Below are 27214 nucleotides of genomic sequence, written 5' to 3'. Positions count from 1 at the left end.
GTTTTACTTCAGTGACCTTGAAACTGGACTGACCTTGGCAACGACTACACTTTCCGAGCGCTGTATGGCCTGTTCTGTCCATTCCTCCAGTTGGTTCAGGAAGTTGATTCTAATCCTGTCAAAAATCAGAAACTAAATGTAGCTACACAAGAATAAATGTCTCCAAAAACCACAAATATATAGCTGTTCGAAATCAAACTTACCAACCATAATTAGACATCAATTAAGTTTATAATCAAATTATTGTTTTCATTTTATTTAAACAGTCTATGAATATTAGACAACATTTCAAGGCCGAAATTGTAATAATTTCACATTAAAATCCTTATATATACTTAGGTATATAGCAATGTGTTCTAATCTACCAGAGTTACTGACAGAGTAAAACAAAGGGAGGCAACTCTGGTAGATACAGCATTCAGAACATCCCAAAATGTTAACATTGCAAATATCTATGTACCAGTATATAAATGGAGTAAAACAATAAGAATTAACTCTGATAGATCTGAATGCAATGTATATAGCACTCAGAATTGTTGTTGTTGTTTTTTTAGATGAACCTCCTAAAAGGAATTTTACATCCCACATCTCTCATCTGAAACCATACCTTCGTTTGACATCCAGAAGAAGTTTGTCGGAGATATCTATAGCCCTGATGTACTCTGGCTGGGACTCAGAAGTCTGAGGGGCTTCTGTGAGGAACAGTGGCTCCTGAGGGGAGGAGACAACCTCATCAGACGACTCGTCTGACCCTGGGGGTACCCCATGTTCTCCGGCAACTGTCAGGACATAGAACAATGTCCCTTTGTCTGTGGATAGCGTCTCTGTGATGGCCGCAGGTAAGGTGCTCTCCCGCTCCTAAACGACAAGTATTACAGTTAATATTGTTGGTAATACATTCTCAATTAATTTTTTTAAAGAGTTATTGCTCCTGGACTGATTTCCTCAATAAATGTGATGCATGCACTTAACTTTATTTGATGTATTTGTGTAAGTGAGCGATGTTATAAATGTCTAAAATGAAAGGTGTTGGTGAAAGACTGTTAACATTGTTTCATACAAACTTTTTAATTATTCTTTTAGGAAATCAAATAAAAATTACACATTACGCTAAAAAACAGACTAAAAATCTAATTTGAATCTGAAAAAGAAATGCAGGAATGAAAAACAGACATTCAACAACTCAAACATGTAACTTCATTCAATATTGCATCAAAATTTTTAATTTCAAACCAGACCCCAAGGAAAACAACAAATTTCAACATAGAAAAGCAGGCAAGTTTCATCCACTTTGAACTACCCTCAGTAGATCATTAATTGTAAATGAACATTAACTCAGCGTCTCATCTGGAGAAGCCGGTTATTTTTGCAGATAAATTTTTTTGTGATTTGATCCAAAAACAAGAAAATTAACTTTAGCAGTTTCAAGTTTTCGCAATCTGGATTTAAGGTACCGTATATTATTTTTACATGTAATTCAACCTTTTTTTTTTATTCCACAAAATTCTGTAATTAGCTGGCTATATGGTATTAGAATTGAGTTTATCATAAGATGTATATATATATATATAGATGTTACCTAGCAAAGAGTGAAGAAATCAAGCCTGATAGTAAGGTATACAACAGTGACTTTTCTCCTTATATAACTGCATGGGGTCGATAAACGACCCCATTCTTATCGACCCCATTCCCAATGCCAAACCCCACTATTTTTTTCCTAATTACAATGAAAAATTCCCAAATCAAATTGTTGAAAACCAAATAAATCCCGGAAATCTTTCGTTTAATCTAAAAAGAAAACACTCAAAAACAATTGTTATGGTCGTCACCTTTTGATAAATTGACACAGTTTACTGTTTTACAATATTTAATCACCTATAATACCATGTTCATTGATGTGTAACTGTTCTTTTTGCGATTAAAAATTCCCAATTTGTTACAAAAACATTTTTCCAAAATACCCTGAAAAATCACTGTACAATTTGATTCAAACATTTAAAAGCTCGTATTAATTTCGTCAATCAAAGTAAATTGGAAAAATCCAATACATCCACATGGACACAACTTAAGCATAAATATAGCTTATATTAAGCCAACCATCTTAAAATATTTGATAATGATATGCTAATTCCCAGACAGATCGAATTATCAAATTTCAATACATAATCACTTTCTGTAATTAAGAAATGCTGAACATCCTGAGAGCGGGGACGATTATTTAGCCAGGGTGGAGGTCGCCCATGTTGTGGAGGTCAGCCTCGTCAGAGGGGATAGTAACACAGGTATTCAATAGTTTTATAATATTGTTAACCCCAATACCCTGTTATAACTATTGATATAATCAATACTGTGTGGGGAGATGGAGGTATTTTATACATCCACCAGACACAGGGAACTTTCCGACCTTAAGGAATAAGGATAATATATCTCTACCAGACACAGGGAACCTTCTGACCTCAGGAAAAAGGATATATCTCTCCTGAATAATTTATCACTCAGATCTTATCACTTTACAATCTCACCATGGCTTAATTAATCGATGGATATCATAAAAAAATACTTACATTTTTTTTCTGTGTACAACTTGATTTATAAATGCTATACAGAAGCGACCATTTTGTAGTGTAAAACCAAGCATATAGACTTCTAGTTAATGTAGCTACCTAAGGCCGTGTAAGGCAAAAAAATCAAAATCACTACCAGTATTTTTTTTATTTTTCATTTTTTTTTTTTATCATTTGAAATTAGCTAAGATTTCAGAAGAGGTATTTGACCATTTTGAGGTACAAAAACTAGCCTCGTAGCTTCAAAACCACTTTTTCTTTTACATCTTTTCTACTGTAAAATTAGCTAGATTTTAGAATGAATACATTTTTTATACAATTCATTCTTTTTCTATTTTTTTTTCCATTTCATGATGTTAAAATGATATGTACAACTTTAAGAGAGAAAAAAATAAAGCTGATCCTCTTGTTGTTATCGTTTTTCTTTGAATTGAAAAACAATTTTTCATTTTTCAATGAACAGAATTTTGTTTTCATATTTACGAGATTATTTTGAAATCAAGAATTGCTTCACTTTTTTTTCTTTCTGAATAGGGGAAAACTTTTAAAAGAATAAATTTATGATACCCATTTGACTTTAGTATTCTTTACAACCACCTGAAAAGCCCCCTGCTTACAGAGACTACTTTAGTATATTTTTAGAATCAATGTAATTGAGAACAGGTTTTGCTAATAATAGATCATTGACCTTTAAAAGGTCGCACCAACCAATGGATTTACCTGGTGAATTGTTATGCTAATTAAGAACTCACTGAGCTGGATCTGCCAGCTCAGTTCAGGTGACCGAGACTATAGCTCATACCTGTCTTGTATAGGTAGGAACATCTACCTGTGTACAGGTGTATTTTAGTTGTTAACCGTTTCCTAGTAGACATTACTAACAAAATATACAAATATCTTGACGGAATATACCTGTACCAGTTTAAGTAAAAACATCTGTTTTTGGAGATGTTTGTGAGATGATTTGAAGACTAAAGTCACACCTACCTATGTAAAACAGGTAAGTCGTTCATGGTAACCTGTACATGTTACCCCGAGAAATACAAGACACACTTCATGTTATGATCTAGATTATCTACCGGCATGATAGAGAGGAACTAAAATGTCATAATCACGTAGTCTATAGCAAATAATCATGACACTGACGTCATAATGAAATGTTTTATGACATTAAAATTTGAATATATAAGTTAGAAGCTACAATGGTGGGGCTATATACAGCTGATTTATAGATAAGATATAGTTCTCTTTTGTGTAAGAAACTATTTATAAGTATTCTCAGTCTCTTAATATACCCATACCATTGTGTATATGGAATTCAAACTATATAACACGATAGGTATATAAAAGGTTGTAAGTATATATACACGATAGGCACATATTATCATACTTACTATCTTTGCCCTTTTTATATTTATCTATTGTTAAAATGTTGTTATGGACGAATGCCCTTCTTATAAAAACCACCTTTTCTACACGAGACGTAAATGCTGGATCGTGTATTGTGAAATGACTAAGTCACCTACCTGAACCATCCTCTATTCACTGAGAATACTTATATTTAACACTTGACTTGGTCTGCGAAAGAAACATAAGATTTATCTGTACTCTGTATCATCAAACTGTTTTCTTATCTATCCATATAACTAACATTATACAGATGATAACTGATGCTAAAACCTTGAGACATTATCTCTTACAAAAAAAAATAAACTTGTTAACTACAAGGATATGACACATGCATGTATACATCATAAAAAATAATCAATTACAAAATTAATTCAGGATAAAATTGAATTTTTTGAAGGGATTAAGAGGTGAGATGACACCCTCCCCCCCCCCCCACCTCCCTCCCTCCAACATCGTTCAACATTTTTTTCTGGATCTTCCCTTGTCAGTTTATCAATTCAGTTAGTTAAAATTTAAAATATTCGGTTATATAAAACATAACATCCATCAATAGTTATTGCCCCTGATAAAAACGTTTTAAATGAGCCTTGCTGTGAGTGGAAACATGAAGAAAAGGCATATGGTCATACAGGTGCAAATAACTCATACATTATCTATTAAAATTATCTTTATTGGGAATCAAACCTTGATGGTTTTGTTGAATGGTGTATGGTGGTACTGAAGGCTCCCATGTCCTCTTTTATACAAAGCGTCACTGTAATGTATTACGAAATATGTTCATCTTGTCAATTACGGAGCAAAATACAACTACACCCAAGATATTTTATATCGCCTTTACATGTGAAAGGTTACATAGATGCCTACAGATGTTCTGTAATGAGACAATATTACAAGAAACAAGAGCTTTTAGCCTACACCCGAACCTTTACATTATAATTTGTACTGTCGGTAACTCTCTCTGTCACCTGAGCCCCATACATATATGGCAGCGTTAGAACTAGGATGAACTTATCAGAGAGGAAATATTTGAAAAGATAAGATTTGTAAAATCTGAAATTACAGAATTAATTAATTTTTCTCAAAGAAAAAAAGTACAGTTATTGACCCTTGCACTAAAATTACCTTTTCTGCAGACACAAGAGGTAACACATCTTTGATAGCGTTTTAAAATGTCAACGTCTACATAAATATTATCTTTACCTATTCATAATGCCTTGAGCAGGAATCTTAAGACTTGATATGGAAATCTGTATAAACATTATCTTTGTCAAAACCTCGCCCACCCTGAAAAGGAATCTCTATTGATAAGGACATGTTTCTGTCCAACATAAAACCAGACACTCAAAGCATAAGCAACTTGAATCTTAGATTTGATAGGAAAATCAGTATAAAATTATCTTTGACAAACCTCAACCACCCTTAAAAGGAATCTCAATTGATAAGGACTTGTTTCTGTCCAACTTAAAACCAGACTTTCAAAGCATGCCCAACTTAAATATCAAATTCAGAGTCGTAAAAACTTTTAATTTAATTTTCTTTACTCGTTATCAAGATCTTTGACCTCGGCCTAGTGCAGGCTATATTTGTATCTATCTGAAAACCTGCATACTTATTAAATCACGATTTTTGACGCTGAGATTATCCAGCACTTTTCATTGATTGAAAGCTTTATATGCACTAGGCTAACAACAAATCTCTTCAACATATAGATGGAGATCCACGTTATATTGGCAATAGCCAAACACAGACTACACACACCCTACTTCAGCCCTCCTACATATATAAGTCCCGTCTAGCCTCACCTAACGGGATTCACAACGAAAATGCAAATTTTTCTTTATACCTATGATGAAGTAATCTTACATTAAGCCCCATATTTATTCTGCCCTATAGTTGTCAAGGTGTGTAGGACTTTGGGGTTCAGAAACCTGTGGGCTTTAATCATCGGAGCTATATTTGTGTTTGGGCCATACACTTTCATTGTGTGGATTTTGTTTACCTCAGTTAAAAGGAGTTCCGTAAGTAATTAGATCTGATAAATGTGTACATGTAATGAATTAATTGCGTGTCTGTGTTGAAATTAGCCTCAAAATCCTGTAGGTGATGTGACATTTAACTGAACTGTATGTCGATCTAACTAAACAGAGCGGTACACAGTGAACTTTGCTGTTGAAACACATGCTCAAGTTTTATGTTTAAAAATTTTGCTTTACTGATAAATGAACAAAAATTATCTATTAAAGAGGGTCAATTAAAAGTAAAAGTATAAAAGTCATCATTATTTCTAATAAAAATATCTCTTTCTTATGTTTCAGCTGGAGACATACTCCTTAAATATTATATTCGGACACCTGAAGAAAACAAGAATGACATAATTGAGGATACATCGGATTAATTTTGTCGGGAACAAAAGATTTTACAACACAATGGGTTCCTCAGTGATAGATTTTGGACTCGCCCTGGAACATGACATCGACGAACAGTACCAATATACACCTGGCGAGATCGTTAAGGGTTCCATCAAGATGGAAACTATTGGTCGCACCGCCATACGGAGAATATCTATCAATATTCGCGGAGAAGGAGTTGTGGCCTGGGAAGATCAGGTCAATGGGTCATTCAAGGCTAGCGAAGAGTATATAAATGCTACTCATGTTGTGGAAGAAAGCCGAAAACCTGAGCCGATTATGTTAGACAAAGGAACTCATTGTTTTGACTTTGAGTATAGACTTCCTGACAACCTGCCATCATCATTTATCGGTAAATTCGGCAGTGTGACTTATGTGTTCAAGGCTTGTGCTGCCGGAGACCGCCCCGGAGATACAAGTATCATTAGTGAACCGTTTCTAATTCTTCGCAGTTTACCACTCTCTGAACATTTCAGGCACGGTGCTTCAGCAAAGATAGAAAAACGAATCTGGCGAAAGCTGACCTGGGGAAAAGTGAAACTGACGGCAAAAGTAAACCGATTAGGGGGCACCCAGGGGGAAGACCTATTTATAAACGCTGAAGTGGCTAACAGATCTCCCGCCAGGATCACTGCCATGCAGACATCTCTCATTATGAACACTCTCTACCTTGCCCAAAATCGTGCTATACCATTCCGCCAAATCGTCAATAAACGGCGGGATGAGTACGAACTTTTACGAGGCGATGGACGCCGCTGGCAGAATGTACGTCTATCAATCCCACCATATATTCCTGAAACCAAACTAGAGTTTTGTGATATCATCGAGGTGTCATATACCCTACAGTTTAGGATAGAAATTGCTGGTGGAAAAGAAATGAAAATTGAGTTCCCATTTATGGTCGGATCCATGCAAGAAGGTCATGAAACATCGCGTAATAAAAACCACATCATGAATCGTCAGTGGACATTGAGTTCCAAGGAACTGCAAATGGGTCCGGATGGTGACCATCCTGACCCTGATTATGACCAGGACAGAGACTGGTATCATGAAAATGTACCAGAACTTCGTCCTGAGGACTCAAAGGTCATGAACCCATTGTATCAGGATCAGGACAAAAAGATTTCACAGAATAACATTGAAAACTTCCAGCCATCATTTGACGAATTACCTGAGGTCATTGAAAATACAAAACTTTGATAGCGAAGTGAATATGGAATTATACATGGTATAAAGGAATGTATGAAGGGTATTTGATGCAATTACATATACACAACTGATATTTGTGAAAATTGAAAAAATTGTGTCGGAACTGTGATGAAATTATACAAAGAAATAATTTTATTTTAAAGAATTAGTTTTATGAGGAAAAAAATTACTATAAATGATTAGGTTAAGATTTGTGTTGCCAATAAAAGTGCTAAGCATATTTCAGTTTAAATTTTTATTTTGCTATGAATTACTAGTTTATCTAATAATTAATAAATTAGTGCCAAACTAAACAGCTTAAAATCTGATGATCTTCAAAAATTAATATAATTTTCAGTAGATCTATGCCTATAGAGCGCTATTTATTGCTAGAGTTAGCAGAGCTATGGACAACTTTTTTGTGTGGTAGTTTATAATTTATGAATGGTTCTATGTAATAATCATGTACATTGTACTTAATGTAAGTTAGATTATTACTTCATTATTCAATTCATTAAAACATCCTGTCATCTAAAAATATATGATATTTATATCTATTTTTAATTATTGCATAATCAAACATATTCAATCAATTTCGAGATAACTAAACAACGTGGGTAAAGTACAATTTACCGTTGATTAGTGCAACCATTCGGTGATTGTGACATCATATTTTGATTTGAATTTTATGATGTCATTATTATTAGAAGGTTGAGTTAATCAACAGTAAATAATCATATGTATAACTAACTCATGCGTTTTTGGAATCCCGAAACACCCGTATTTCAGATGCTTTTTCATTATTCACAAAAATGAACTTTGAAAACGCATTTGAATTTTCTTAAAGTGAATAGTCGGGCAAAGAAAACCAGTCTAAATGCGTTCATTGGCCTTCCAGAAGTTCTCACATATTAATACGACGGTCAAGTTCTTCTTAGTTTCCCAGTTCTGACCATTAAAGTAAAGAAAAGTTGAAAGCATTGAATGCGAGGCTGCGTGGAAATGGAAGCACGGACATAGTAAGCCGGGAGGACGTTTTAGAATTTCCATACTTTAAATTAATTTCTGCGTACGCAGACAGATTTTGACGAGAGATTTTATTTTTCCATTTCATAAGAAATTATACTGGATACATTCACACCATTTTTACTGACTTAAGCCATCCTTGCCCGACTGTTCACTTTAAATTAATCATATCTTTTAATATCAATACTTTTATAATGCATGACATCACCTTAAACATCTAAATGGTATAATATTTATAAAATCATATCAATTACCAATATTATGCTCATCAAAAACTATTAATAATGGTATGTAGGTATTTAGTGAGGATGTTTATGTACTTGCCATAAAATGTAAACATTCTGTACATTACTATAAATATACTTTGTGTATTTCTGTGTTTATGTTGTCCTATCTACAAATGTCAAAATACATGTACCGTATTGGACCCAATAAGTATTCAGGAAGGGATACCAAATTTGGTCTGACATTTCACAGATTTATTACTCTAAGTAAGCCATTAATCAATTTACAATAAAAATAAAACAGAGGAATCCTCAATTTTCATTGTTACAATGCAAGTAAACCTGAGGCCTCAAAAGGGGGAGAGAAGCTTATAGGGACGGAGACACATATTGGGTCGAATACGGTATGTATACTATAGTTTATGAATGGATTGTTCATGGGTCATCACGGCACTAGGGTTTTTTTATCTCAAAAAAAAACTCAGTATCTCAAAAAAAACCCAGCATTTTTGTCATAGACATGAAATGAATGTAACTATTTGTTAATTAATGATTGTATAATTAAAATATTTTCAGTCACATTGTCCTGATTTGTGTGAAATATCCTGCAGTATTTAGACAACACATTTAGAACATTGGTATAGATAAGTCATGAAAACATCCTGTTTATTCTAAACTTTTTTTCTGAGTGTTTCTGATTTATTCATGATAACACAAATTGTACATTGTATAGTACCAAGCAAAACTACAAATCAAACCTGGCTTCTCTGAAACTTGTCTAAATTGATGTCTCACGTACTCTGAGACATACTGCTACATTGAAATATCTTGTACTACAAATTAAAACCTGGCTATTCTGAAACCTGTCTATTCTGAAACCTGTCTAAACCAATGTACCACTGTCTCGAATATTTGCTTATTATTAAACAAATATGTCTGCCACAAATGATAAAAGTTCAAGATTTTTTGGTTTTAGAAAATCATGTGAAATATGAGTGCAGGACAGAGGGTTTAAGTTCCTGTGTCAACAAGTCCCTGTGTATTTAAATTTAAATCTGTCTAATTATCAAAGACTTGACCACAATCGCGCTTGACATTAAAAGTCTGGATCGGTCTGGATCAGTCAATATGAACACTTATATCTTAGTACCTACCCTGAGAACCCAGAGAACATGAATGTTGTTCATTCAACATGACAGGTAGATGTGATAGGTAAAATTCTGTGACACTATTTGTAGAGTACATAAACTATATTGGTTCCAAAACTAGGTCACATAGGTACAGACAGAACAAAAGAAATATATTATATACAGTATAGTATGTATAACCACTAGAATTAAAATCATTATGTAAACATATACTTTATACTTGAAATCCTAGATTATACTGCCAGTCTTGACCGTCCGTAAAATATGTATACTTTTTGTATATGTAAAGGTGTCATACAGTTATAACTTGTTAACGTTCCTCACTGATTAACTGATTGATTGATTGATTGATTGATTGATTGATTGATTGATTGATTGATTGATTTATTGATTGATTTATTGATTGATTTAATGTACTTGTTTCGGTTATAACCAAACTGGCCTAGGACACTGAGCTGAAGGTTCCTCACCATTTTGGTAAACTCTTATATCAGCACTATTATGACATCAACAGATTAATGTACAAATTGGTCAGAGACGCCTACGGCATATCTACAGACTTCAATGACAGGTACCAGGTATGTAATAATCATCAGACAAAAAGATCGTTTTCAAATGTTGTAAAAATGGTACAATTTTGATAACTAACAACATCATATGTTAGTAAATTGCAGTTACACATACATGATTTAAAAGCTAGAATCAAGAGAGAATAATAAAAACAATATACGCTTACAGTATATTGTAAGGGGAAATAACTCTAATCTCTTAAATTTAAATGCCAGACTACACCTAGACTGTAACGTCACCAATACGAAATAAAAATTACCTGAACCTCATTTAACTAAAACCCAAAAGGCGCATTTTTCTAATGGAAATTAATGCAGTAGCATTAGTTTTGAACTTTAACTACCAGCCCATGAAAAAAGACCAAGAGTATGTTATAATGATTCATAATTTGTTTGAATAAAGGGTGGGCTCAAATTTGAGCATAAAGGCTTAAAGAAGGATAAGTAAAGAATCAATATCCATTTTATTTACAGATAGCAGTTTACAAGTACATGTATGCCAACATTCAGGATTTAAATTCAATACTGTGAAATATAGTTATGAATGTAGGATCGGCTACGCTACCTGCAGTATATAACTGCTGGCTGTACGTCACTTGAAACATGCAATGTACATTTTTTTTCAATTGTATATATAGTGTATTATATACACAGAAGGTACAAATACTGATTTAATTAGCTACATTTATATATCTCTGTTCAACAGATTGAGATTACAATCTTGTTCATTTTTTTTAAAACTATGACTGCCTGTAAATTTAAATTAAAATTGATTTTGTTTCACAAATATATTCCGGGACATGGCCCTGAGAACTGAAGACGTTTTGAAATCTTTATGCATGAGAACAGAAAGTGTTTGATCTTTTTTTCATTTTTAGGTCACACAGAAATGAAAGAAGCATTATGTAATTTTCAGTAACTTTATCTCAATACAAATTTCAAAAGAAGGAAGTACAAGTATATGAGGTATCAAATGAACTAATTAAGTTAACTAAAGATACAAAATTATGTTTATGCATACAAGATATCAGAAACCCAATATCTTTGCTTAAATCAGGGACTTTTTAATCTTTTCTTTTAAACTGAAAACAGAAATGAAACCCTGTGGGTTTATACTCACTGTTCCGAGTGAGTTACCGGAGATTCGTCAACATCATTTGATCCATTACATTCATTTTATTGTTTGACTGACTTTAAGCCTCCACAACTACTGTATACACTATATTCTATGTCATCTGCCATCTAATAATACACATTTTTTTTAAAAATAATTTGGTTAACATACGTTAAAACTAACCATGCTTATGTTTACTTCCTGTTCGTTTGTTTTACTGCTCATTACACAGAATAAAGTATTGAATAATTCATTTAACATACCTTAAAGCTAACCATGCTTATCTTTGCTTCCTAGTTCTCAATTCTGCTCCCTACACAGAATAATGCATTAAAAAATTTGGTTAACATACCTTAAAGCTAACCATGCTTATCTTTGCTCCTTAGTTGTTTGTTGTTTAATCTTTTATTTATATACATTGTATTTTGTGTGTGTAGGTGTTATCATATTATTAACTTAGGCCGACTACATTTTCCATGACAGAATTTCAAATCTATAGATAACCCATGACATCCTAATAAATCATATGTTATGAACATTAAATGGTGCTCCATCTTAAAGCCTGTATCATGTAACGGCCAAAATGTTGTCATAATCCTCATAATCGTATAAATATCTGTGAAGTTACATCCTGTTGTCACCTGAAACGTGCGCTTAATCATCACTGATTGTATAACGACAGTAAAATACCACGTCCATATCAACAACTTAAATTCAGAAATGAGAATATATTACGAAACACAGAGCATCATCATTACAATCTTGGCAGTTAACTTTGAAATCAACATTTGGTACGGTTAGTTTCAAGTCTTATTAACAGTTAGGGTCACTAAAGGAGGTGTCAGGTTAAGATGGTGGGGTAATCCGGAGTATCCAGAGAAAAACTACCGACCAGCAACCAGTACCTGGCATTCAAACTCGCCACCCATAGTTGGAAGGTTTTTGTAATATGTTTGGGCACATGAACCACTCAACTATTGCAGCTTCTTTGATTCAAAGTAATATAATTATACTCTTGATTAAGAACTGATACCCTGAGAACTAGTACTGCGTTATTGAAATACTTTGTTTTAAATGAATAATCAAGAAGTTCAAGATAGATTTCTCTTAGCTTGGCTTTTGTTTACTTTGTACCTGAAGATGGCCATGAAGGTGAAAATTTATAAAAGAGATATTTATACTGTTTAAACTATACATTTTCTCGATTGTTTGAAAATAAATGAATAATGCCACTAAACCATTTGCTGAAAATATATTATTTATATACAATTTCTAAACTGTTCAGTAGCTCTAAACTAAAATCATGAACAAGGAATTTTTATGTGATATATCAGTGCGTACTGCCCCCTCAGATTGATCATGTCAGTAATGACAGTATACAGCTGTGTAGGTATATACAACAATATACCGACCAGGTACAAAGTGACTTCACGGATATTTACACAGTAATGTCCATAACAATTTATCATACTGATTGATATGAAACAAGGAACAGATACACACAGGTTTATGTTGGTTTAGATGATGTACACGGTCATGTCTTGATTACTAGGAAATGTATTTTTTAAATAATAATATAAAAAATACCAGGTTAAACATGATGTTCTACATGTTCGGTCAAATGACAACTATTACTTTTGCTGGGGTAATATTGGAGATGTGTGACCTCTTTCTTAGTATTATAATGCATAGCTAAGGACAAAAAGCCGTCAGATATATTAAATGAATTTAGCTCCTAGCCTAGATTTCTCAAAACGAACTTAAAAGAGCACCTGAAGTCCTAAATGTTGATTTAATTTCAGAACATGATGACTGAACAGATCCAAGTTTTATTTTTTTTTAGTCAGCAGGCTTTACTACCAGAAATGATGGCCTGATTATTGTAATACCTATTCTAAGATTTCATATCTTATTATAAATGGATATTTGTCATGACATTCAAGTCTATCCCCTATATGTCTCTGTATACGTTTTTTTCCTTTTATTAAGCAATATCATCATAAAATCTACAGGGTCAAATAGGCTGGAATATGTCAGGTTTTGGTGGTGGAGGAAAACTAAGTTCCTGGAGAAAAACCACAGACCTACATCCAACACCTGTTTATATAAAGGTTTTGACTACCTACATGACCATAGCGATGGCCACATCAGTCAAAATAATTTCATTCATACATGTCAATATATCACACTCTGAAATAGATGCACAGTTAAACCAAATATACAAATACTAAACTATCAAGACACACACAAATAAAGATAAAACGATAAAGATACTAAATTAATTACAGCAATAAATAAAAGTGTAATAACTATATATAGGTTATGTAACTGTTTTAGAATGAAGCAACATAAAAAGCAAGCAAAGAAAAGCAAGCATGGACCTTCAAAGACATTTAGCAAGCAGACATGTTTCATGCCAACACATATTCATGCAGAAAAGGTACCAACAAGTCTAAATAAAGATATAAGCTATGATATCTGTCGGTGAACGATAAAGCATAGTGAAGTAAATGACTTCATCAAACTCTCAAACCAAAGTCTCGACCTACCAACAGGGATTTCTCCTTTCCTCTGAATTTTCGTGGAGTTTTCTTGCCTTTTTTTGACCGTTCCTCCTTTTAAAGCACAACCAAGAATATTGCTGCTCATCACATTCACAAGACAATATCAAAATTCTGACAACATTTAAGGCATCTAGCTATAAATGGGGGGGGGGGGGGGATCAAAAATGGGGGGGGGGGGGGGATCAAGCTAAAAAGCATGTAAACCATAATAGCTTTGATTAGGAGTCTATTCTAATAAATTAGGAGTAATAATTCCAGCATTTTAAACAATTCATGTAAAAAGGATGCTTAAAATTCTTCTAAGCATAATTCATGAAACTTGCTCACATTAATTGTGATGTGAAAATTGGTATATATTACTAAATACTTCTATTACCCGTAATAATGCATGGTATGTGTGTTTATGGATTCACCCAAAAATCTTCTAAACATTTCAGTCTTTCAGTTCCCGAATACAAATTCAAACATATCTTCTTAATGAATAGATAATCATCAAAGAAAACTGAATGAAATATGAAAATATCTAACAAATATTTCAATTTAAAAAAAATACAAAAAATTGAAACATATAAAACAGAAAGAAAATGTTTCAACTTGAATGAAATTCAACTTATTGTTCTAAATGTACCGTCTATGTCATATAAGCAATATTTATTTTTTTTCTGCTGAAATTATGTTACTATGTAAAAAAAAATTGAATATGGCTAAATTCTGTTTTTCTACTTTACTGCCAATCGCTATTGATAAAGATTCCAGAATCTGAAATTCATTATATACATATAGTCAAATCTATACTAAGCAACCCTCTGTATACACTATATCATATTTAATCCAAGTCCTGGTCCCACCCTTCCATCTTTTTTAATTCTCTTTTTATTCTATTAAAACAATCAAGTTACATGTTCCTCTACTGTAAACATTATGCAAATTTTTTCGACCAACACCTTATTCCATAAAATTTGTTAACCGTTTATAGTTAAACTTAAAAGAAAAATGTTTACTAACATTGTAATGTGAAATCAACTGGTTTATGAGATAAAAAAGACAAATTCACAGCCTTTTTCAGTATAATGGCAATTAAAGAAGAAGAAGAAGCTGTTGGAGAACAGCAAAGCTCGCCTATTCAGAAGAAGATGAAGCTTAAACAATTGACGAAACAGAAACTTGCTCAAAAACTTTAACGTGAAATGGGACGCCAACGCTGACGCCGACGCCGACGCCGGGGTGACAACATTAGCTCCCCCTATTCTTCGAATAGGCGAGCTAAAAAAGATTTTTATCTCCCAGGGCTCTTTTTGGGTCAAATATGGTATCCAACATTTCAGTTGATAGAGCTATTTGCTTTAGTTATACACAGACAGTACATAAGAACTTGGTTTGGTAATATGTCTGACCTCTGCGAGATATCTTTTCATCAAGGCCTAAATCAAAAATATATATGTCAAAGTTTTAAAATTTCTTCACATCACAGAAATCCTGTTAAAGCTAAAAAACAAAAACAACTTCATAAAACCACACCACATTATTGTTACTAACAGCATAAATGACCTTATCTTTCAGTTTGAAGTTGTTCACTAGTTAAAGATGCTCCACCGCTGACAAATGGTATTTTTTCACTATCAAAAACAGCAGCAGACGATTTAGTATTTTTCTTCAGTTACAAAAGTTACTTACTTTACACCATTAACCCCGTTGAAAAGTTTGAGCCTCTAATTTTACTTCAAGTTAAAAATATGAAAAAAATAATTAATTGCATCCCGAAAAAAATCCGTGGCACTATATCCTATATGGAATGAAGTACTGATTGCGCATGACCCAAAGGCAAAATAAATTATTTTATATTATTTTTTGTGTTAATTAGACTTATGTATACAAGATTAAGCACTAATTATTGTTCAAATGATGAATATCATTTATGCTCTGTCGGCGGTGGAGCATCTTTAAACATTGTTTTCTTAACCGTATGTGATATACAATGTATACGATTGTACCCTCTTCCCCCCCCCCCCCCCCATTTAAAAAGAATATATATATGTATATATTTGAATTTTTTTTAAATGACAAATTTACAGCACCTTTTCTTTGTACTTTAATATAGTAAATTGCTGATTTAGTAATGGCTTGCAAATTACTGGCTTAATAACTTGACAAAATTAGGACTACATCTGTAAAATATTCCTAGTATCAGTCTCTAATCTTCAAAAAACATCATGCTTTTAGGAAATTAGTCAAACAAATCCAAAGCAAAACTTTATTTTTAAGTTTCTGTCAGTCATTTAATTTCATCAAAATTTTATATCAGTCATAGGAGTTGACCCTAACCCCTAAAAAGGCACACCTAGGAACAGTTACTCTAGGCACACTGACTCAACATATACCTGTCCCAAAACATAAAATATATTGACACCTTGACAGTGACACGACAGGTAGACAACCTAGAGAACATTAATCTATCACCAACACATATATGATAATTTTACCTCTTCATTGGGATCCAATATGACTATAAGCTTACATATGCGTTATCAAAATACAGCTTCTATTTTAACAACATGAGCTATGAGATGCAATAGAGTAGAACTGGAAAGCATGTTATCCTATTCTTATTTAAATGATAAATGTTTCCAAAATTTAATTTTGGGTATACATTGATGTAACTTTTTATTATTTCACAGTTCATATCTTCTTTTTTTCTGTATTATTCCCAACATCATTTACTTCCTGAAAACTAAAAATTAATTACTAATATAGTACTAAATGCAGATGGCCAGGAACTTACTAAAGATTGAATAGGAATAACATGAATTCATGTAACTTTAAGAACTGAATGAGTAACACGGGTCCATCTATAGGACTGAATATTATCATAACAGCTTAGATTCAATTCAAGGATTGAATAATAAACAGCCAGAATTCACTAAATTTAAGGACTGAATTTTTTTAAAAATTGCCAAAAATTTCACAATGCTTCTAGGAATTATATAATCTACTGGGATCATATTTCATCTGAATCAAGTAATCTTATGTTCAGTATTTTAGAAAAGCACAGACAACACACCGGGAATTAGTGAGACGTCGCAAATAAACATGTACCGAGACCACAGTAGTAGCGGAAGATACCGTCTTTTCTTTGACTAGCACGGTTATAGTAATTGTAGGTTCATCAAGCTGTAAGAGAGAGGCAATAGAGCGATACTATCAAAAGGCTGCTGTTCTGACAGAATTTATAGGATCATGTATTTCTTTCAAAGAAAGATCTACCACCTAACACTGGTGATTGATACATGACAACTGGAATTTTAAGCTGAAATGAAAAACCTTTTCTATCTTCTATTATGACAAAGTGATGATTTTGTCTGTCTATATATTAATTCTGTACTGTGGATTTTAACCAAGTGAAAAATATCAATTTTTTTAGAATTAGATCCATATTTATAAACATTTTGAAAATCATTTGTTATTAAATCTTTCATCTTTTAAATTTTTGTTCTCATAGTGAAAGTATGATATATTTGTGCAAATGGAGAATAAAGTATTTTTGCAAATCATTATATGATGATGAAACTTTCTGATCAGTTATGATATTTTTGTTTACATCCCTGTAAATAGAGGTTATAAAAAAATCTGATGTCAATGCCTCAATTAACGCTTATCTAATCACATGTAAAATAAGTTGAATAAAGGTTCCACTAGCAAAAGTGAATACAAGAGAGAACACTAGCTTCCCACAAACATATTTAGAGTTGATTTGGTATTCATACGAAAAACATCAAGACAATATTTATAAGTGCAGACATTAAAACTGAGTGCTACATATTTGGGTACAAATGTACTTACGTCAGGATGACGGTCGACCATGAAGAAGCGACAGACGGCAACATCATAATTTTTGAGCTCCTCTTTCACCATGTTGGGGTACTGTTGTACAATTACAGCCTGATCCTTGTGGAATACTTCATATCTATCAATAGAAGGGAGGCAATTTTAAACATACACATGGAAGACAATCAGCTCCTGACATAACTAAATAATCATGTAGTTCCTAATATATTTCAGGAAGAGACAATTCCGGTCAAAACATAAGCTTACAAAGACTAGTACAAGGGGAAAAATCCAGGTCAAAAGGGGGGACAATCCAGGTAAAACATAGCTTACAAAGGCTAGTACAAGAGGACACAATCCAGGTCAAAAGGGGGGACAACTAAGGTAAAACATAGCTTAGAAAGACTAGTTCAAGGGGAAAAAATCCCGGTCAAAAGGGGGGACAACCCTGGCAAAACATAGTTTACAAAGGCTAGTACAAGAGGACACAATTCAGGTCAAAAGGGGGGACAATCCAGGTAAAAACATAAGCTTTCAAAAAGACTAGTACAAGGGGAGACAATCCAGGTAAAACAAGGAGACAATTCATGTCAAAACATAAGCTTACAAAGACTAGTACAAAGGGAGATAATCTTTGACAAACATAAGTTTACAAAGACTAGTGCAAGGGGAGACAATCATGGTAAAAAGGGGAGACACTCCAGGTCAAAACATAAGCTTACAACGAGTAATACAGTAAGATAATCTGTGGCAAACTAAACATAAGTATACAGAGATAGCAGCAGACTATCAGTCTTTATCCAAGAAATAACAATAGAAAAGGAGGCAATCTGTACTGAACATGAGTATACAAAGACATCCATAGACTGCAAGTACAAGGGGAGACAATCCATACCAAACAAAATCATTTCTTATGTAGTTTACTAAAGCAAACATTTTAGCTTTCACTCTTTGTTAGTTGACAAAAACCATGTCTTACTTTATAAAGGGGAAATTATCACTTTCAGGAAATTAAATTTTACTTTAAAGTATATTTATGACTTACGCAGCCTTGATTTTCTCCAGCTTGTCGAGGGCCTTGCCGAGGCTATCTTTTAGTAAAGCCTCGGAAGCATCCTGCCTCATTCGGTCCATTATAATGTCTAAGTTAGCCTCTTTCTCCTGTGGGATGAAAATTATGATTTAATTAAACAAAACACCTACATGCATTATAATGAAAATGCTAAACCTATTAACAACCTTAATGCCATTGAATAAGGAATCCAAGATAATAGGGCTGATTTTTATTATAATGTTCAGTAAATGTTTATAAAATCTTTTCATATAGGTCTTTCATTACGTCTTTGTCTTAAAATCAATAAAAAAAATTGGTGTATTCTTTTTTTATATAATGTAACTTAACTTAATACTCTAAGTGTGGCAGCATCAGGTTAGAAATTTAGAAAGAAAGCTGTTACAAGGTGAATAAGACTTATTTTATTTTTTTATTTAGGCCAAAAAACATCCCGACCCTATTTTTTTGGCTAATGTAACCCTAAACAGACATTTTGTTTGGGCCTTACGTGTTTAACACATGTGATCACTTACATCCATGAATAAATGTTCCAGAGCTAACAGCAGATACAATAAGAATGTTATAAATGGTTCTTCAGGTAAACAACAGACACAATAAGAATGTAATCAATGGTTCTTCGGGTAAAAACTAACCTGATTCTGGTTGTCATGCTGATGGCGGCAGACTTCCAGTTTCTCCTGCAATGCCCTCTCCTGCTTAGCGAGCCCAATTTCATGGACATCCCAAACATGGGCTGACCCTTGGGCATATTTAAATAGGGATCTCAGCTTCTCATTGGATATGTTGTTGTGACGCTCAAGTGCTCTCTAAAATTTAATTGTGACATATATCACATATTACTGTCCAATTTAGAGAAAAACTTTTAAGTGGACATGGGTATATATCAAAATGTTGATAATTTTATATTATAATAATTTGCATTGAAAACTTTTTTTTTTTATCACATGGCATACATCATATGGTGTTTAAATCTAGAAAAAAAATTGCGCGTATTTTTACTGGTAAATTTACAATGTTGTATAAAAAATATCAAAAACACTGTCAATTAAAAATTTTCTCTAAAAAAAAAGGAATTAGTTACCAGTGTAAGTACCGGTATATAAGTTAATATTGTAACTTTTGAAAATTTATCAGAACAACAGATTTTCACATACATCCATTGTGTCAAGATTTTGTTCAAACACTCGCTGTCTCTCTCCAACCAAGGGAAGTAAATCATCATCAATGACCTGTTGAACTCGTGCTGATGTCACAATCCCATCCTCCAATAGACCCGTCTGGAAATGTAAGGATCACAAAATTAGTGTTGGGGCAATAAATGTAACCCAAACGGTGGCATTGTAAGAAAACTTCAAAACTGCATCCAGAATCAGTGATCTGGATAAATTATGATAGACAGACAGACGAATTGAGGAATAGACCGTAGATTACATAACAACACTTTAATTTTTGTTTTCAAAATTTATGTCCTACATTTGAACATAAACATGAAATAATATAAGACATTTAAGAATATACAGCGCTCATTGTAAATATTTGCATAGATACCTTGATCATTTCTATTTTCTCCAGACATTTCTGACACACTCGTTCATATTCATCATGTAGTTTGGCCATATGGACCTGGTTCACTGAATCTGTAATAGGAACAAAGAAATATTCACATATTACATTACAATATTTACAAAAGGCCAATATTCGTCTTTTTGTCACGTGATAAATTCTTAAATTTCAATAAAAAAACAATTGAGATGAAATTGAAATCTAAACTAGCATATGCAGAAACACATGAAAGACCTTTAAAAAAATCCTCATCGTATATCCCATAATACAAATGGAGTCCTGAGTATCAACATTTGACAAATATATAGCATAAGCTTTTTAACTCGTTCACATGAACATATTTGAACATGATTGTCTTGTAAACTTAATTGTAGTCCCATTAATGTAATGTTGTAAGTAAATTTAATATCTACATAAGAATGCAAGAATTAACGGCTAATCTTTTTCATAGGACATAAAGTTTGGTGATCACAATGTCAAAATTACCGACTTTATCACACAAAATTGAAGACAGATGTGTTTATCTGTTTTACCTATCTCCGTGGTGACAGCAACAATATTCTTGTTCCACTGGTACACTGCTGTTTTGGTGGAAGCTGGTGGCTGTAGTTCACTGTACAATAAACCACACTTATTATAGTCACACATAGATATTTAGGGGACTGTAGTTCACTGTACAATAAACCACACTTATTATAGTCACACATAGATATTTAGTGGGCTGTAGTTCACTGTACAATAAACCACACTTATTATAGTCACACATAGATATTTAGGGGGCTGTAGTTCACTGTACAATAAACCACACTTATTAAAGTCACACATAGATATTCAGGGGACTGTAGTTCACTGTTTAATAAACCACACTTATTAAAGTCACACATAGATATATAGGGGGCTGTAGTTCACTGTACAATAAACCACATTTATAATAGTCACACATAGATATATTGGGGGCTGTAGTTCACTGTACAATAAACCACATTTATAATAGTCACACATAGATATATTGGGGGCTGTAGTTCACTGTACAATAAACCACATTTATTATAGTCACACATAGATATATAGGGGGCTGTAGTTCACTGTTTAATAAACCACATTTATAATAGTCACACATAGATATATTGGGGGCTGTAGTTCACTGTACAATAAACCACATTTATAATAGTCACACATAGATATATTGGGGGCTGTAGTTCACTGTACAATAAACCAAATTTATAATAGTCACACATAGATATATTGGGGGCTGTAGTTCACTGTACAATAAACCACATTTATAATAGTCACACATAGATATTTAGGGGGCTGTAGTTCACTGTACAATAAACCACATTTATAATAGTCACACATAGATATATTGGGGGCTGTAGTTCACTGTACAATAAACCACATTTATAATAGTCACACATAGATATATTGGGGGCTGTAGTTCACTGTACAATAAACCACATTTATAATAGTCACACATAGATATATTGGGGGCTGTAGTTCACTGTACAATAAACCACATTCATTATAGTGACACATAGATATAGACACATACAATAGAGGAAACATACTTTAAAAACTGACTTGATAGTGTTTCATATTGATTATATATATGTTTGTATCATAACTAAATATCTAATAAACCTTTGAAACAATTTTTTTTTAAATTCTGTAAATGTACAGATGTATAAGCTCAAAGGAACTTGAATTTTGTTTGTAAACTGATTTCAAGCAGTCAACCCAAATTAAAATATCAAGTCAATGTCATCATATAATATTTGTATTATTTCTGTTTCCAATTACCTCAATTGTTCTATTAAATCTGTCCTTCTTTTGTTCAGGATTTCCTGCTCTGCATGCATGAACAAGAGTACCTTCTGGACACCAGAGGGCGACACTACCTCTTCACTCTGCATGAAATCCCTGTTTTCGGAGGGGAAAAGAAAACAATCAGAAATTTTTAAAATTGTTGAACAAAATAAACTCATAATAATGATCATATGTATTAAATGTCGTTTTATAATAAATATCAAGGAACCTTAATTATCCTCATTTAAGACACTACATTTCATAATTCCATAAATTAACAACTAATAAAGATAAATGGAAAGGCTAGAATAAAATCTAAAACAGAATGTGATGGGACAAGATGTAGGGTGATGCAACAGGACAGTGTGGAACAGGACGGACATAGTTTTTATGTTAAACATTTATGTACATACAACATGGAAGGACTCGACTTCTGACTATAGTTTATTACAGGTAAGCAAACTTGGTTTCATAAAGTTACAGATTATACCTGAAGTTCTGTATGGCCAGGTCTGTTTTCAGTTTTTTCCAGTCCTCCAGGCGACGTTTCCAGATTGTGTGTTGTGACTGTTCTCTCTCGATATCAGTGGACATCAGTCTCACAAACAGGTCGGAATAGGCTCGTCTGTTACTCAGCATCGTCTGGTTTATAACCTGGCAACACAAACATCCATCGAATATTTTTTTTTCTTTTAAAGAAATTATTTAGCTATATGAAAATTCACACAACACAAATTTCCTAAAATCCATTCATAGGTGCTTGATGTTATTAAGCTTAAATACCTAATTCAACTTAAAATGAGTAAAATTTACAATGAAACTTGGGGTTATTGTTCTATAACCTTTGACCTGTCATTTCTGACCTAGCTTAACCTTTGACCTACCTGTGACTCCTGGTCAAGAAACCTGTAGAGATCTGGTGGCATCATATGGGCAATTTTCTCCAAGGATTTGGCATAGTTTACAAACACTTCTTTTATCTGTAATGAACAAAAAATTTAAACTTGATTTTTAGAATCTCAACAATTACAAACTGTATGTTTTAGAGTAATGAAATATCTTTCAGTGTAAAGAAAAATGATCATAGAAATTTAGTCATTATACAAAGGTTAAATTGTGTTGAAATTGCTCAGTTGAGACCCAAAAAAGTGGTCTTATCAAGCAGGTGGTCTTTATACAGAGGTGATCACTAAGACAGGTTTTACTGTACTCATAACTCCTGTAAATTCAGGATGATACTAGAGTAAGGAACGGTAACAATAACTAACATTCTGAGCATTTGTCAACACATATGACTTTGTATCAAGTATTTTGTATCTTGTGTCATTCAAAAACCGATGATCAATTCATTTTTTTTATTTCAAATCTCAGTTTGAAAACTTCATATAAACACTGACCAAATCCATACGGTCATCTTCTGCCTTGGTCAGCTGCTGGTCAAGTTCTTCTATCCATTCTTGTCTAACCTTTGAGTGACCTTGAACTTCCTCCCAGAGGGCATGAAGGCCATCCAGACTGTAGGACAGTATGTCCTGTTAACATAAACAAAAGAAACTGCAGATATTTAAAGATTATTATCACAAAGTATCCCCAAAGTACCCTTGACCTCTGACCTGCTACTAGCCTAGTCTAACTTAATATGCTTCTAAATAACATAATCTCTTTTTTATTCAATTTTTTTTTTCTATTTTATTTACAATATTACCTGTCAAAACTGACCGTTGTCTAATCTGAATCCTTGTCTTTTACGTCTTTATGACATTTACCTTCTTTATTTATAGCAATTGAAATCAGTATAATCCAGTATCAGCTAAATATCTTGGTCGCAGAGACATTTTGTTTATTGGACAAGTTAAACAATGATTTCTTAATGAAGCAAAGGGAGCATTTAAGACCTGACAGAAAACTGGTATATTATAAAAATCCATCAGTAATGCAGTCCTAAAGATTACAACATTCTCACCTCATCAGTGCTGATCTTAGCAAGGATTCTCTGTATTTCTTTATCATTATCATGTAATCGCTCCAACATCATCTCACTACATTCTGTGATTCGAGGCTCCAGGTTCTGAAATAACAAAAGACAATGAATGATATATAAAGCAATCTTGATCAGTTGCAAGGATAGCATAGATCAATCCTGATGCTCTTATGAACTTTGAATCTTGGGGTAACAGAAATCAATTAATCTATTTTTATACTATCATTAACAATAGACTTAGGTATTTGAAAATAAATATTTCCAGTTTTCAGTGAGCAAATGTCTCTCAGCATCTGTAGTATTTCAATATTCACAAAAAACATTAATTCAGAGAAATAAATAAATATTGTATTCGCCATAATTATTCCCCCGGGTACTTAAAAAATTGTAACAAAGAGAGAGGGCGCTTATAAGGAACAAGAATGTAAGTTGTGGACATAAAAAAGCTCTTTATTGCAATTACAGTATATAGATACACCTTATTGATTTGCAGCATGTTATAGATGCTCCACCGCCGACAGAGCATAAAAGATATCTATCGTTTGAAAAGTAATTGGTGTTTAATTGTGTATATATGTCTAATTAACACATAAAGAAAATGATACAAAATAATTTATTTTGCTTTCAGTGCATGCACAATCAGTACTGCATTGCATATTGGACATAGTGCCACAGAATTTTTTCAGGATGCAATCAATTACTTTTAATGTTTTTGTTTTGAAGTAATATTAGAAGCTCAAATTGTCAAATTGTAAGTGAAGAAAAATACTAATTTGTCTCCTCCTGTTTTTGATAGAGAAAAATACCATTTGTCAGTGGTGGAGCATCTTTAATATACATGTGTATCTTTAGCTTACGTCATTTATGACACTTAATTCCTGGTGCATGTCTTCAACAGCTTCTTCATGTCTGAAAATAATCAGTTATAGATAATCAATAAAAAACCAGAAAATATAGATCTACATTTCATGATAATTTCTTTAGCAAAAATAAACATTTTCATATCAATATTTTTTAATGTTATCACAATTATCAGCAAACATAGAATATAAGTGTTACCTTTGTCTCCTACTTGATGCAATCCTTTCAATAATGTCAGAACCCTTTTTCGCTGGTACTGAAAAAATATCATATCAACATGCAGATAATGTGCTGGTCAAAAAAATCACAATATATATGTTACAAACTGGGGGGAAATCACAAAATATATAATTCAATAAAACAATAACCTGTTTGATGTTCCATTCATTCCTAACAATGGCAGTGATGTAATAGATGTCATAGACCTACTGGTGCTTTTTTTGTAACAATCAACAATGGCACAATAGCAAGGGCAGATAATTCTTGATTAAACCCTGGAAACAATGACAGGGGCAGATAACTCTACGTCAACAAGAAGGGGAGATTACTTGAATTGAAAAAAATATGCTTCAGTAACATACCAACATCCTCTGGCAAACCACTGACTTCTTTCTCAGCAGCAGTTCCATCCATTTCTCTTAGAGTTGCATTAACAAACTCAGAGTATTGTCTTTAAATAAAAACGAAATAAAAAATGAATATGAAATAAAAAAAAAAATAAAAAATAAACACTTCTAAGCCTTTAATATTGAGTGATTATAAATAATTAAGCTTTCTCTTTTAAAAATACTCACTTATTGGGGAATTAAGGGATATCAATATTCCAGACTTACTTATGCAAAACAGGATTTTCAACATATGGATCATTTGGAAATCCATCTGCCCAAGTCCGTTGTCTTTCAGTCAAAAGTCCATGTGTAACTTCATCTTTCTTCAGTCTCACAAGTGGTATTCCTACATTTGTACTCTGTCTGTCAAGTGTCTTTTGTGTGTCTTCTCGTTTCATCTTTGACAAGGTCCTTGTAAGTTGGACCTATAAAAAATTTATCAAAAATTATTTAGATTTAAAAAACAAAAATAATCATTGTGATAAATTGATTAAATGTACCTAATATCATTCAATTTTCAACTATCTTGTTTTTATTATGTCTATCTCCCTCCCCAATTCTTTTCTTGATTTGCTTTTTTGTAATTTGTATGATTATATAAAATCTTACTTTAGTAGTCTAGCTTATGCTTTAATCTGTTAATGCCACCTAAATTAACCTTCCTTAAAATGCACAATAAACATCATAGAGCGACAACTATAATACCAGGATTACAAATCGATAGAGAGTGTATATTCAGAGCCATGCATGATACTGTTATTTACAGTATGTACTTGTATCATATCCATTGTAAAAGAAATCAGGGTCAGCTACTACATGAATATAATATATTGTACAGTACACAGTGCCTCTTCAATAAGGGGCGGATAAGAATGATCAGACGAACACAGTTAACTACAAGATTAAAACAACTGGAAAATACCTGAGCGTCAAACATTTGTCGGTAGACCTTTCCACTTGGCACAACTCTTACTGGTTGTGCTGTCTCCGCCATTTTTATATGATAAATTATTGACTTTATGAATATAAATTTTCAGAGGTAAATGTGCCTAAACTGGGTTGGCCCAGTTAGGCTTGTTATTTAACACCAACGATCGCTGACCATGTACGTAAAAGATGTCACTTAAAGAAAGAATAATCCATATGTGTGGTAAAACTTGCAAGCCGATGTAAACATCGACGCCATATTGCTTGGGAATCACCACAGCAACGTGAGTTGGTAAATGTTTCGGAACATACACATGCCTTTCTAGTTGTTTATCAATTGCCATACACATGAAAATTTG

At 32.9% G+C, this 27214-nt stretch overlaps 2 protein-coding genes across 3 annotated transcripts in view; one reads left to right on the top strand and one right to left on the bottom strand.

The window, feature by feature from the left end:
- LOC138321769 (coiled-coil domain-containing protein 180-like) overlaps nt 1–27128 on the bottom strand; it is a 59670-nt gene extending 32542 nt beyond the window's left edge. Inside the window, 20 exon segments of the mRNA XM_069265715.1 lie at nt 34–115; nt 608–858; nt 14201–14266; nt 15610–15636; nt 18053–18176; nt 19083–19198; nt 19745–19918; nt 20267–20389; nt 20661–20749; nt 21209–21288; nt 22473–22592; nt 22969–23132; nt 23363–23458; nt 23876–24010; nt 24442–24546; nt 25317–25368; nt 25519–25576; nt 25902–25990; nt 26154–26353; nt 26851–27128. Of these exon segments, the coding sequence (XP_069121816.1) occupies nt 34–115; nt 608–858; nt 14201–14266; nt 15610–15636; nt 18053–18176; nt 19083–19198; nt 19745–19918; nt 20267–20389; nt 20661–20749; nt 21209–21288; nt 22473–22592; nt 22969–23132; nt 23363–23458; nt 23876–24010; nt 24442–24546; nt 25317–25368; nt 25519–25576; nt 25902–25990; nt 26154–26353; nt 26851–26922 (2223 nt within the window). The 5' untranslated portion in view covers nt 26923–27128.
- Nucleotides 2258–9401, top strand: LOC138321771 (arrestin domain-containing protein 4-like). Of its 2 annotated transcripts, none has more exons than XM_069265718.1 (2): nt 2258–2282; nt 6290–9401. In XM_069265718.1, exon 2 carries the CDS (start codon nt 6401–6403, stop codon nt 7580–7582), a length of 1182 nt encoding a protein of 393 aa, XP_069121819.1. In that variant the 5' UTR covers nt 2258–2282; nt 6290–6400; the 3' UTR covers nt 7583–9401. The 2 variants fall into 2 exon arrangements, with proteins under 2 accessions (XP_069121819.1, XP_069121818.1); XM_069265717.1 differs by lacking the exon at nt 2258–2282 and adding an exon at nt 3326–3564.
- Nucleotides 27129–27214: the final 86 nt, after the last annotated feature.

Source organism: Argopecten irradians, chromosome 4, assembly GCF_041381155.1.
Source record: "Argopecten irradians isolate NY chromosome 4, Ai_NY, whole genome shotgun sequence".
Classification (NCBI taxonomy): domain Eukaryota; kingdom Metazoa; phylum Mollusca; class Bivalvia; order Pectinida; family Pectinidae; genus Argopecten; species Argopecten irradians.
The sequence above is the reverse complement of the archived record's forward strand: the minus strand, read 5'-3'. Positions and strand labels throughout refer to the sequence as shown.

Excerpts from the sequence above, each read along its gene's own strand:
- LOC138321771 (XM_069265718.1), top strand. The coding sequence starts at position 6,401 with ATGGGTTCCTCAGTGATAGATTTTGGACTCGCCCTGGAACATGACATC.